Raw genomic sequence first — 14,463 nt, 5'->3', positions numbered from 1 at the left:
TGGTGGCTTAACCATATACATGCAAATATATGCAACCAAGAGGTCGGAATATCTATTATTATGTAATCTTATTGCCGGTATTATTGCCTAGAGAATATAGAGGTGTGAGATTGAAGGATGGGGGCCTTATTTTGGTTCATTCTTTCTGACAAAATCCTTCTTAGATGGACAAAACCATGTGCACTGCAGGGGGGGCAGATGTAACATGTGCAGAGAGAATTAGATTTGGGTGAGTTATTTTGTTTCTGTGCAGGGAAAATACTGACTGCTTTATTTTTACACTGCAATATAGATCTCACTTTGAAGTAAAACCCCACCCAAATCTAATTCTCTCTGCACAATTCACACCTGCCCCACCTGCAGTGCACATGGTTTTGCCCATCTAAAAAGGATTTTGTCAGAAAGAATGAACCAAAATAAGGCCCTAGATAACAAGACAATTACACCTTGTGAACATGATAATAAATAAAAAATGACTTTAAAAGCAAAAGACAAGTGATCCCAGGCACACAGCAGGCAGGTTGATGTTAAGCGTGTCCCCAGCTCAAGTCCCTCAACAGAAAAGGAACTCCAGTCAGCAATCCCCAGCCAGCACAGCACCCACACAGGGTCCACAGGTCCAGAAGCAAAGTACACGCTCTGAAGCAGGGGCGACTTAGAGGGTCCACACGGGACTGTGCAATGCATCAGACCCGCTGTCAGTCACTTGCAATTTGGGTTCCTTTCCTGTGATTATTGTTACAATCCCAGGAAAAGAACCTAAATAGCAGGTAAATCGCCCAGTGTATGGGGGCCTTAAGTATCGTTGGTCTTTGCAAATATATAATCAGTCAGTGGAATAGGTGTATAAAAATGGATGTTCTGTAATAAAATAAACAACTTTAATTTCTCTCTGTCTCCACCACCCACCCCACCTTATTCTTTTTCACCTTTTCTCCCATACTCTCTTTTCCCTTGTCAACCCCCAACACAGACACTCTCTCTCTCTCTCTCTCTCTCTCTCTCTCTCGTGCCCTTTTCATTATTATGTATGAATCAAGGGCGTTTTAAGAAACACGTGTGTAGCCGCCTTCATCCGGGCCACCACCTCCTCTCTGCCAGCAGCTGCTTAGCACTATAATTTCTGAGCACTAGAGGGCTCAGTCTCTAATACGCATGCACAGATCTTCGGAAAAATGGTGCAGCAGACAATTTCTGCGGTACTGCTGTCATTGTCGTAGGACTCCGGAGGGGAAAGTATTAAAAAAAATGGGTGCAGTGTGTTTGGTGTGGACCACCCTGAACTCAGATGCCCGTGTTGCATCAAACATAATGCACCCATGGTATGAATGGACACTGGGCAAGTCTTCAACTGTTGGGAAAAATGATCAATGATGACTTACCTGGAGGCAATCATTTCCTTGAGTATCTATTTTCATGGCCTATGGAACATAAGAAAACATAAGTATAATATCTTCTAACAAATATACCTATAAACACACACACAATTCCAACTATGGTCATTACATTAGTGAGCCCCAAAACCACCTCCCTATTAATAATCTTACATAGAGGACACCAAGGTTTCTATAGAGCATTAGATTCGACTGTATGCTGTGTGTGCGTGTTTGATTTACATTTTCAGTCTTTGTGGAGGAACAATGCATATTAGGAATGTTTAACTGGATCCATTTTGGGAAGTGATGTTGCACTGGCGATGAGTCGGTGCACAGAAGCACTTTTATATGAGCTTCTGTAACTCGATTGGCCAGTGGAGTCAGGTAATTCTGCGGGACGGCCTGAGTGGAAAAGACTGGATTAGATGATCCAATACAATATGATGACACCTAATGCAGGGCCGCATGAACTCTGATGTGCTGTATTGTGGTAAGGCATGTTGCAGAGAGAGACGTGTAGTGACCGCAGTAGGGGACCTCACCTGGGTTGAAGCTGAGTACAAAATCTTGTGTGCGATGCGGCTTTTTGGTCTAAAAGTGGTATAACTTGTATAAGCCATCTATAAAATATCTTTCTATTAAATAGAATAGACAAATAGACTTTACTGAACCGTGTGTACATTTAGAGTTTACAATAAAGCCACGTTGTTTTGCAGTCATTATTACAGAGTAGGAAATATCACTCCCTAGTCCATCATGTTTATGAGAAGAAGCTCATTAGGTAATACTGTATGCCTGTGTATTCGTTATTCAGCCTTGATGATCCCATACAAATTGACACGAATTGCAGCAGAAGATCCAATATTACTGAGAAATAAGGAATTGTTCCAGTGTGGACACAACTATTTTGTGGTATCCTGGTCGACAGTGTCAAGAACGACACCATATGTTCAACATGCACTACATCAACTTTTGACAAAAGGTAGACACAAACAAAAGGTTGACAGTTGAAAAGGTTGACATTAGTTTTTATCAACGTTTTTCTTTGGCCCGTTGTCAATGTTGAACTTTTCCATATTGAACTTTTATCAACATCAACATTGTGGCTGTCGACCGTTTGGTGTCCACCTAGAAATTGTCGAATCTTTTATCCACACCCCTATTTCAGCTGTTCCCATGAGCCCTATCATTACTACTTTCACCATTAACTTTGGCAATATTCAATTTTGAATTAGATTTAATTTTATTTTCGATTTTGCCTTGAGTAAATCTTCAAATTGCAAAATTGAATGTGAAGTCACAAAGAAAAACAATATTGAACATTAGTAAATACACCCCTTAAATTCTATGAACATTAATGTGCTCTAACAAGTGTATAACAGAAAATGTATGTCAATAAAAAATAACATTAGCCTATAACACAATAAAGAACGATAGAAAGCAGACAATGTTTTAAAATAATTACAGAATAAAAAATCGAATTACCTGACTGGTCCCTTTGTCTCTTGCTTGTGGAGTAGAAAGCGGTCATTGGGATAGAAGAGGAAACAATGGCATTATTACACAGGGTGCAGTCCCTCCTAGCACTGGCAGTTCCCTCCTCCCATTGCTTTTACTGGAACAAGGAGTTATCACACAGTTTTGTTTGTGAAAAAACTTCCTGGTGACAGCAGATCAAATACTACAAACTAAAATAAAAATAATAAAATAATAATATTAATAATGAATAATAAATAAATAAAATAAAAAAATATTGTTTTGACTGTGATTGTATAAAAGCAAAATATAACACAGGTCATATGTGCAAAGTAATGCTTGGAGAAGATTATACGATTCAGGGAGATACAATCAAAATATTGGTGGGGATCAGGGCCGGATTAAGCCTTCGGGGGGCCCTGGGCATTTTAGACAGGCCCCCTCCCACTTGTCATTACTGGCTGTAAACTGCATGGGAGAATGGGAGAATAATACACTGCCAAAACACAGAGTAAAGGCAGTATAAACTTGGTCAATGGGTAACTGCAGGGGGGGGGGGGGAGATTAATATAAACATAAATAAATATATACTGTACATATATATATATATATATATATATATGCCACAAGAAAAGCCTGTGTTTGTCCCTCTGTACCTTACGCTGTAGGAGCCCTGGCAGGCTTAGTGCTGCCTCTGATTATAAAAACCCTCCCATGACAAGGCTGCTGCTGCTGCTATCCTCCATGGGCCTGAGAAGCATATGATGTGCTTTACCAAGCAGAGCTCAGCACAAGCCTCTGACCTCTTGTGCAAAGTCTGATGGGACTTCATCAACTCCCAGTAATGCACTGAACACTTGTGTAGTCAGTGTGCCTTGGCTTCCAATGCTTAGCACCATTAATCATTGTCACATTGGCAGATAGGTGAAGCTGCAGCACTACCCCACTCCCATGGACAAAACCTTTTACTAAAAAAAAAAATATATATATATTCTTAAAAAAAATACATGCCAACCACAGGGGCTGCATAGAGAGAGAGGGGCCCAGGGGTACTGACCCCTCTGCATAGCCTCCTAATGCCCAAAAGGATGGGTAATCCTTCAGCCATGGGTCCCCAGAGGTTTCCCCCTCAGGGGTTTTTCCTCTCCTGAGTGCTGGAGGATGACTCTTTGTGAGTCACGAGGCTACCACCAGCTTGGTCCTTCTATAGGATAAGCTTGAAAGAGCTGCTGGACAGTCGTGGTCACTCATTTTCTCATTTATAATGCAGAGAAATAAAGTTTACTTTGAAACTTTTCATATTTAATAAATTTCTTTTAAAATGGATTTTTCTTGATTGTGTCTTTGAAATATAAATGTATACTTTTAGAAGGTGCAGAGGCTGTCAGGTTTAGCCTGGCCAATGAGACCAGAATGGATTATGGGAAATAATACAGTAGCTGGGGAGCTGAGGAAGCTATGCTATATACACTATAGAGCATGTAATAAAAATAAGAATGTGAAAAGAAAAAATTATGACAATGGATGGAGGATGCTGATAGGTGGTCAAGAATTAGGTAGAGAAACATTTTATTTAAGTATGAAATACATGAAAGGTAATAATAATTACCTTATAACTGGGTGATAAACGCTTAAGTACATCTGCTGCAAAATCATCAAGAGGATCCAGTGACATTTTGCACATGAAGAAAGACAAAGAAGATAGAAAAAACTAAAAAGGCAAAGAAAGAATGAAAGAAACCAAATCTGACCAAAAAAATGACAACATAATAAAATACTGTAAAACCAAAAATGTTATATTAATTCCTTAATACCAATTTCAATTGTTTATCTTGATTGCGCCTGAGAATATGCTTCCATACCTATTATTGTTCCTGTTTTACATGTATGCATGTTTTATTTAGAAACATAGGGGTAAATTTACTAAAATACGAGTTCTATTTCACATGGGATGTTGCTATGGGCAACCAATCAGATACTATCTATTATCTTTTAGAAGGTGCTAAATAAATAAGAAGTAGACTCTGATTGGTTGCCCATAGCAACAACCCATGTGAAATAGAACTTCCATCTTTGTAAATTTCCCTCATAGAGTTTGATGGGAACCACTTGGCCTAAAAACTAGAGATGAGGGGACACGGATTACTTAACATGTATTGCGCGTCCACTTGTGAGGCTTGCTTTGCTCGCCACGCTTTGGGCTTGTATTCCGCGTCCCCTCGCTGCGCTCGCCACACTATCTAAAGTCAACTCCACGCTGACTTGGATAGTGGGGGTATGAAAAGGTCTGAGGACGCGTACTGCCGCCCCTCGCGGGCTCGCTGCGCTCGCCACGCTTCGGGTTGGCGTTGGTCGTGGGGGTGGCGTTCAGTATGGGGGGCCATTTAACATTGTAAGGACCCATCAGGGTGGTTGTACAATAAAAAATCGTATACGATCGCATCGTATGCCATTGTATGCGATGGGCGCCGTGCTAGGAAACAAGTACCCATTTTTTAATCATTATTGTATTTCAATAAATCACTGTCATTTTTAATTTATTGTGGTTGGAACATAATTTTAAGAGGGTCACGCCCAACTGAACATTTTCTGTTGTATAGGAGGAGGTGGTGTACCTCCTTTTATGTTTCTGTAGGCGGCACCTCATTAATTTATTGCGCTATTTTGTTTCACAAACAACTTTTATGTTTTGAAAACCTAAACAAATGTGCAAAATATTTCATATCAAGAAGGTAAATAGGTGATGTAAACATACAATAAGACATTCCTCAAGACCTATATAGACTTCTCAGGACATACTGAACAGTTCCTAATAAACACAGCTAAGGTCCTGACAATGCCATAGAAGAGAATGAAAGCAAACTAGGTCTGGTGTGTAAAAAGGTTCTTCTCCGGTTATATACAGTAGAGATAACAGCCATGGTCAGACACTCATTCGTTCTGCTTGTTCCACACTAATTGTTGTGTCTGTGACCTGCAGTCTGTATTTACTGGGGCAGTGCTGAGTAAGGAAGGTTGGACACCTTTGGGGAGGCTTTGTAGGACCTGGCTGTTGGTATGTAATAACTTAGGTGCCTGAGCAATAGAACAGATGTGGCTTCATAATAAACTGCCAGGCAGTATCTAAAGACATCTCACCAAGGCTTTGTGTTGGTGGCCTAGTCGTGGTCAGTGGTTCATCATGGGGCAAAGGGGATTTTTGAATGCCCAGAATTTAGAAATGTCTGTCTAGTAGACACCACAGTCATTAGGTCAACATGGGTTTTTCACGTTTCTTTTGATCCGACATGTGCCGATAGGCGATATTTCATGCCCTAGGGCAGTGATGGCTAACCTTGACACTCCAGCTATTCTTGAACTACACATCCCAGCATGCCCTGCATCAGTTGCAGCATAGCCAAATAGTAAAACTGTAGCAGGGCATTCTGGGATATGTAGTTCAACAGCTGGTGTGTCAAGGGTAGCCCTTACAAAAGTATGTCCAGAAAAGTTTGTCTGTTCCTATTTTGCCTTTAAGAATGAAACAGCCTCTGAGAGTCACAGTGGGCAATAGTTACCATATGCCTCTATTTATGGAGCAGGAGTATCCAATCCTCATATAAGATGTGTGCTAGTTGGTCGGCATGGTGGAATCCCAACGGGGTCATAGCTAATGCCTGAAGAGCCCGGCCCCCAGAGTGGTCATCTTCATCTCCTCTCTGGTAGTGTGAATAACTAGCATTGATTTTATTTGCAGATGTGTTTTACAGCTAATGTAGGGTACACACCACGATGACCCGCTCACGATGCACATCGTGAGCGGGTCGTCAGTGTCTCGTCCGACCCGCTCATGGTGACGCGGGGGGGCACGACCCGCTCACGATGTGCACCGTGAGCGGGTCCAATCCGATGGTGACCCGCACCCGGCTGTATGGTCGTCATTCATATCCTACCTGCAGCAGGTAGGATCTCAATAACGACCGACCCGCGGGACCGCACATCGGATCGGTATCGGTCCACACCAGGACAGAAAAGGGCCCAATCACCACACAATCTACATCCAATTGGTCGGAATTGGATCTAGATTGAGGGGATCGGGCCCTAGTCATCCTGGTGTGTACCCAGCATAAATGTTCTGCAAAGAGGAGCAGATATCACAAAGCACAGTATATGCAGAGGCACCATCTAGAGTTTGTATGTTCATTGTTATGTCGCAATCCGTCCATTAACTAAAATACTGGAAGGCAAGGTCACACTTAAAAGTCCAAGGTTGACAGAGACTTAAGTACAATTTTGTTTATTTTTTTTTGTTAGTGTAAAGCAAACAGAAACTTAGATAACCAAAATGAAACCTCTGCATAGTAATGATACTCACCTGTATAGAGAATTATTAAGAATTTCCTGGAGAACACGTGGAGAATTCGATTCGCAGACTTTCAGTCCTTTTATTAACACCATCAAGTATTTTTTCCTTAGCTTTGCCCCAGAGCATTACTGACTGAAGCACGTACTGTACATAGACGGGTCAGATTAGCCTAGAACAGGAGTAGCCGAATCCAGCCCTCGAGAGCTACCAACAGTTTGTTTTTTAGACCACTTAGTAGGTGCACAGGTGCACTCATCATTACTCACTGACACATTTTAAAAGATCCGCAGGAGAAGATAATTACTTCACTTGTGATTCAGGGGTAGATTCATTAAGCTCAGTGAAGTGATAAAGTGTCTCGTTTTTATTACCGGCCAATCAGCTCCTACCTGTCATTTTTCAAACAAGCCTGTAACTTCACAGTTACAAGCTGATTGGCCGGTGATAAAAACCATACCTTATTCTAGTTCACTCTTTCTGACAAAATCCTTCTTAGATGGACAAAACCATGTGCACTGCAGGTGGGGCAGATATTACTTGTGCAAAGAGAATTAGATTTGGGTGGGTGGGTGAAGACCACTGACGAAGTCTTCTGACGAAACGTGTAGGGGCGTGGTCAACGTGACGGGAATCCTGAGCTTGGAGCTGTGATACATGCGCCCGGGGAAACAACTCTGCCTGCCTGTGGCGACTGACGCTGGACGTCCGGACAAACACAGGAGGTCCCGTGAGTGAAATACTTCACCGGTGAACACCGGCCTTGCATGCAGCTTTGCCAGGGGTTTTTACTATATGCCTAGTGGTATTCAGCCCACTGCCGCTGAATAACTTGGTACGAGTTTTGTACAGAAAGTGAATTCTTATACTATATGGTTTAAAAAAATTAAAAGCGATATTGCACTATTGGGCGCCCCCCTGTCCTTTTATCTTTTCCAGATTTGTCTTGTGTGCCCAGGGATAGGGCACAATACAGTGGGGAGCAGCGGTCCTAACAAAGTGGACAAGTGCCTTTTCCAACAAGAAATCTTGTTTTGGACATATTTTATATATATAAAAAACTCCCCAGCAAATAGGGATCAGTCATTGCAAGTGTCAGCGCTTCTATACCAAAAACAATTGTTGTATATATATAGATATACTAGGTGATTCATCGCGCCCTACGGGCGCTCTTCACACCGGCGTAAGGGGCTACGCCCCTTAATTTGTGAACATTTGTATTGTGAGAAATATGGTTAAAATTGTATGAAAGATGCCCTGTATTGCAGCTTCTGGCAGTGGGTGAGGGTCCAGCGTGGCAGCACAGGAGTACTTGACGGTGGCCCTGAGTCAGTGTCTCCTCCTACTGGGTGGGAGTTAGGGTGCATGAGAGCAGGAGGCTGGGATATGAGGCATGATAGGGGTATGTGGGCAACACAGCGTCAGCGATTACCCAGTGGTGGAAGTTACGGTTCAGGAGAGCAGGAAGCTGGGTAGTGATAGGGGTGTGTGGGCATACGGGGGACTAAAGAGGGTGGTGGACACTGTGCAGCTTCTGCCAGTGGGTGAGGGTCCAGCGTGGCAGCACAGAAATACTGGAGTCAGTGTCTCCTCCGACTGGGTGGGAGTTAGGGTGCATGAGAGCAGGAGGCTGGGCGGTAAAGCATGATAGGGGAATGTGGGCAACACAGGGTGAGCGGGTCTCCACTGGCGGAAGTTACGGGGCAGGAGAACAGGAGGCAGGGCAGTGTCCTCCCACATTGATGGCAAAAGTATTCAACATCGGCCATAAACCATCGATTATTTGAAAATCATTGATGGTCGATGGGCATCCCTAGAACTGGAGGAGGGTGGGGGACAGTATGCAGCTCCCGGCAGTGGGTGAGCGTCTCCTCCCACTGGGAGGGAGTGAGCGTGCATGAGAGCAGGAGGCTGTATATAGTGGTATGTGGGCAAGACATTGATAAAAGTTGTGGCGCTGGTGCAGAGGGCAGTGGGGAAACCTGCAGTGCGGCAGCCAGGGCCGGATTTCCCACCTAGGGGCGGTACCTGCTTGTGGTGGTACAGGATCCCCCATTGTCACTGGGGTACGTGAAATGCGGGAGCGGGGGCCGCGGTGGTCCGCTGGGGGGTGGAATTGCCGGAAGGGGGTCTGCAAATTGCGGGAGGGGGGGTGGTGTGTGGGGATCCGCGGTTAGCGGGAGGGGGCGGGGGTCTGCAAATCGTGGACAGGGGCGCGGGGGGCTTGAATCGTGGGAAGGGGGGTCCGCAAATTGCGGGAGGGGGGTTGTCGGGGTTAGTGAATTGCGGGAGGGGGGGTTGCGGAGGTCCGTGAATTGCGGGAGGGGCGCGTGAGGTGCCATGAGTCAAGGGGGGGTGGTGCGGGGGTCCGTGAATTACGGGAGGGGTCATGAATCGCAGGAGGGGGTGGTCGTGGGGGGGCTGCGAATCGCAGGAGGGGGGGTGTGGGGGGTTGCCGTGAATTGCATGAGGGGGGCGTGAATCAAGGGAGGGTGGGCGCAGGGGGGTGGTGCGGGGGTCCGTGAATCGCGGGAGGGGGCATGAATCGCGGGAGGGGGGGTCGTGGGGGGTTCTGAATCGCAGGAAGGGGGGTATGGGGTGTGCCGTGAATTGCGTGAGGGGGGCATGATTCGCGGGAGGGGGGGGGTCCCCAAATGTGTGAATTACGGGGCGGTGGCAAATCGCGAGAGGTGCCGAGGGGGCCCGCAAATCGCGGGAGGGGTGCGCTACGGGGGGTTTCGTGAATCGCGGGAGGGGGGGTCGTGGGGGGTTGCGAATCGCAGGAAGGGGGGTGTGGGGGGTGCCGTGAATTGCGTTAGGGGGGCATGAATCGCGGGAGGTGGGGTCCCCGAATGTGTGAATTAGGGGGCGGTCGCAAATCGCGAGAAGTGCCGAGGGGGCCTGCAAATCGCGGGAGGGGGGCGCTACGGGGGGTTCCGTGAATCGCGGGAGGGGGCGGCGCGAATTGCGGGAGGGGGGTCGCAAATCACAGTAGGGGGGGTGCCGTGAATCGCGGGAGGGGGGGTCGCGGGGGGCCCTTTTAATGCCGGGAGGGGGGTTCGCAGGGGTCCGGCGAATCGCGGGAGGGGAGGATGCAGGGGTCCTGCGAATCGCGGGAGGGGGCTCGCGGGAGGGAGGGGTCGCTGGGGTCCCGCGATTTGCGGGAGGGTCGCAGGGGTCCCGCGTTTCGCGGGAGGGGGTGGTCGCGGAGGTCCAGCGAATCGCGGGAGGGGGTGGTCGGGTCTGGGACGGATATTAGACAGCACTTACATCGACAGCCATTACATCGACACCATTAGTTCGACAGCTCAATAGGTCGACATGGTTTTAGGTCGACATACCATTAGGTCGACATGTCATTATGTTGACAGCTCATTAGGTTGACAGCTCATTAGGTCGACATGTTTTTAGGTCGACACTGCCATTAGGTCGACAGAGTCTATGTCGCCAGTCAAAAGGTCGACATGGGTTTTTTCACTGTTTTTTTGGCCGAAATGTCGACACAGTCGACATGGACACAGTTTGAAGTGTACCGCAGCCGCACGCTATGCTTCGGGCATGGTGCCTCGCTGCGCTCGGCACACTATTTTATTCTCCCACCATGCCCTAGTGGATAGTAGGGCATGAAATACCGCCTGTCGGCACATGTCGGCTCAATAAACAGTGAAAAAACCCATGTCGACCTTTTGACTGTCGACATAGACACTGTCGACCTAATGGCAGTGTCGACCTAAAAACATGTCGACCTAATGAGCTGTCGACCTAATTAGCTGTCGACATAATGACATGTCGACCTAATGGTATGTCGACCTAAAACCATGTCGACCTATTGAGCTGTCGAACTAATGGTGTCGATGTAATGGCTGTCGATGTAAGTGCTGTCTAACAATAGTCCGGATACCGGGGTGGTCGCGGGGGTCCCGCGAATCGCGGGAGGGGGGTCGCGGGGGTCCCGCGAATCGCGGGAGGGGGGGTTCGCGGGGGTCCCGCGAATCACGGGAGGGGGGGTCGCGGGGGTCCCGCGACTCGCGGGAGGGTGGAAAGCGGGGGTCCCGCGAATCGCGGGAGGGGGGGGTGCGGGGTCCCGCGAATGGCGGGAGGGGGGGTCACGGGGGTCCCGCAAATCGCGGGAGGGGGGGTCGCGGGGGTCCCGTGAATCGCGGGAGGGGGGGTCGCGGGGGTCCCTCGAATCGCGGGAGGGGGGGTCGCGGGGGTCCCGCGAATCGCGGGAGGGGGGTCGCGGGGGTCCCGCGATTCGCGGGAGTGGGGGGTCGCGGGGGTCCCGCGATTCGCGGGAGGGGGGGTCGCGGGGGGTCCCGCGAATCGCGGGAGGGGGGGTCGCGGGGGGGTCCCGCGAATCGCGGGGGGGGGGCGCGGGGGGTCCCGCAAATCGCGGGAGGGGGGTCGCGGGGGTCCTGGCAGAGGGTAGGGATGTGCAGGAGTAATGGTGGATGGTGGCTGTGGAGTAATGGTGGATGGTGGGCGTGTACTGTAGCCCTGGCTGGGCGGGGGGAGGTGATGTCAAGGGGGTGGAACGTCATACACATGAAAGTGAAACTGGTTTACACAGGAACGTTCTCCACAGGGGTTGAGTGACAGATCTGACTAAATATATAAGAGATATCTAGTCCTGCTCCAGCTGATCACTCACAGTATGAAACAACTATCCTGTAGCCACAAACATATTTTCAAGTACCAAAAATCTTTTTTGATTAAAACCAATAAAAACTAGTATATAAAGAAAAAGTGAATAAAATAAATGTAGACAGATAAAGTTTCCATAGTTGGTTGAACGTTGTACTTCCAGCTCTATAGTACGTTAGGGATAGCCACTGGCCCTTGATTGTTTTGCCATCGATGACGGAGGTTTTAAATTTCTCGATGGCCGACTACCAAGGGTGTTGCAGTGGGTAATTTTTTCCTCCAATCATGGTTCTGTCATCATCATGCCTGCTGACAGGGTTACATATAGGACACAAAGCCAGACAAACTATGGTAAAGCCCCCATACATCTGCAACATATTGGCACAATTTCCTGATCACTAACTTGTTTTTCAACCCATTGAAAAACATAGGGTAGTACAGTACCTATAGTCAAAGTGCCCCCATCACTTATATGCAGTAGTGGCAAAAGGGGTAGCCATCAGAGCGTTAAAAAGCAGTGGTCACCATCGATGGTACCATCAGTATGTTGCCTCCAAGATATAAAACAATTCACAGGGAAAACATCAAAGGTGTTATTGACCGATGGTCATTCCCTGCTCTCTGGCTTACTGAGCTGCTAGCCAACCAGAATGCTTCTGTGTCGATGGTGGGGAGAGGTGAGTGGTAGCTAGGCTTTGTACCCATCACTGGTCATTGCCTTTCCCTAGATGGCACTCATGCCCAAGTACAGCCAATCATGTCTGGTGAAACAACAGTATAAATATTGACTTAGGCCACAAAATACCTGCCTCCACTAAGAATAGACAATTGCTATGTGACACAAGGCAAAGAGAACTAGAAACATAAAAAGACGATAAAATAGGATAAATAATATTATTTTATTAACCTTTATTTAATGACGCCACAAGGGATCCACAGTGCCCAATTACAGTTTTACAGTACATAGACGAATAAGCATAACAATGACTTACAGTTAAATACAATAGAGGACAAGTACAGGGTACATATATATTGCTGCATCAGCAGAGGACATTGGAAAAAGTATCAGTGTGGCAGAAAACCGCAGGAAAGAGGGCCCTGCTCACGAGAGCTTACATTCTAAAGGAGAGGCGCAGACAAACGGGTGACACAGGTGGGGTAGACAGTAAACATAGGTGAGAATTGGCTGGGTATGGTGAAGAAGTGAGTCTTGAGAGCCCGCTTGAAGTTTTGTAGAGAGGTAGAGAGTCTGAGGTAGAGAATTCCAGAGGTAGGAAACAGCAGGTGAAAAGAGAGGTGGCGTGCATTAGCAGAGCGAAGGGCTGGAGTGTAGAGGGCGATTAGGTCAGAGATGTAAGTGGGAGAGGAGTGTGTGAGAGCTTTATAAAATAAGTGAGTGTGAGAAGTTTGAATTTGATTCTGAAAGGGATTGGAAGCCAGGGGGGTGTGGTATAGGGGTCCAACAGTCGGGATCCCGACAGTCATTTGCCCGGCGTCGGAATCCCAACTGGCCGGACTCAGACAGCATGGTGAGCGCAACAAAGCCCCTTGCGAGCTCGCTGCGCTCGCCATGCTGCGGGCACGGTGGCTCGCTACACTCGCCACCTATTTTATTCTCCCTCTATGGGGATCGTGGACCCCCACGAGAGAGAATAGCCGGTGGCGTCGGGTACCCGGCTGTCAGTGTTTTGACAGTCGGGATCCCCATGTCGGGTAAATGACTGTCGGGACCCCGTCTGGCACCCAGCCAGAGAAGGGTTTGTAAAAGAGGGGAGGAGGATATAGTGCATTTGGCGAGGAAGACTTAACTGCACTTTATTGGAAACTACTGTGGAGGAAAGGGATCTACGCATCATTCAGATGATATTATTATTATTATTATAATTTTATTTATAAGGCGACACAAGTGTTTCGCAGCGCCGTACAAAGGAACAATACAGGGAGACAAAGCTTGGCATAACATTGAATAAATAACAAAAATACAGTACAAATACAGAGCGCCACAGATCAATACACATTACAGCTTAAATGTAAGTAGTGAGGACCCAATCAACATACTACAAAAGGCTTGAGGCCAATGATGGAGATGAGTATGCAGACGAAGATGGTCACTGAGTGTTGGAGTATAGGAGAGCTGTGAGTGAAATGTGAAGAGAAGTGGGCTTTGACAACAGGAGGGAAGAGGGCCCTACTCGGAGGAGCTTACAATCTAGTAGGAAAGGGAGACAGACAGATTACAAGAGGTGCAAGCGAGTGGGTGGTGGTTAGATAGCAGGATGTAAACAGGCAAGGGGTCGGAGAACCAGCTGGTTTATGCAGTGGAAGGGTATATATGACTTAAAGGCAGGGAATATATGACTTAAAGGCAGGGAAACAATGTAACATTGCAATTAGTAAGGCAAGTCAGATGCTTGGTTGCAAAGAAAGAAAAATCAGTAGCAGAAAGCAAGAAGTGGCAGGTGGCGAGTTTGACTGGGGCAGTATACTTGTAAAGCCATAAAGCAGGTGTGGTAAGACGAGCTCAGGGAGGATAGAAACTGCCTGTGATGCAGAAGAGAAAAATGGCACTGTACAAGTCACTGATATGGCCTCATCTAGAATGCTGATTTGGTGGACACATATCCA

At 47.1% G+C, this 14,463-nt stretch overlaps 1 protein-coding gene across 3 annotated transcripts in view; it reads right to left on the bottom strand.

Annotated features, from left to right (window-relative positions):
• LOC146080265 (E3 ubiquitin-protein ligase RNF31-like) overlaps nt 1-14,463 on the bottom strand; it is a 49,481-nt gene that overhangs the window by 25,811 nt on the left and 9,207 nt on the right. Inside the window, exons 2-3 of one of the 3 annotated variants that reach the window (XM_083187334.1) lie at nt 2,862-2,884; nt 1,383-1,421 (exon numbers count right to left, since the gene is read on the bottom strand). In XM_083187334.1, coding sequence (XP_083043460.1) covers nt 1,383-1,418 — 36 coding nt within the window. In that variant the 5' untranslated portion in view covers nt 1,419-1,421; nt 2,862-2,884. Of the gene's footprint in view, nt 1-1,382; nt 1,422-2,861; nt 2,979-14,463 lie in introns of those variants that run through there. The other 2 variants (XM_083187335.1, XM_083187333.1) reach the window with 2 other exon arrangements.

This window comes from Crinia signifera, chromosome 5 (genome assembly GCF_055691185.1).
Source record: "Crinia signifera chromosome 5, ASM5569118v1, whole genome shotgun sequence".
NCBI classification, from domain to species: Eukaryota; Metazoa; Chordata; class Amphibia; order Anura; family Myobatrachidae; genus Crinia; species Crinia signifera.
This window is presented reverse-complemented; position numbering and strand designations above follow the sequence as displayed.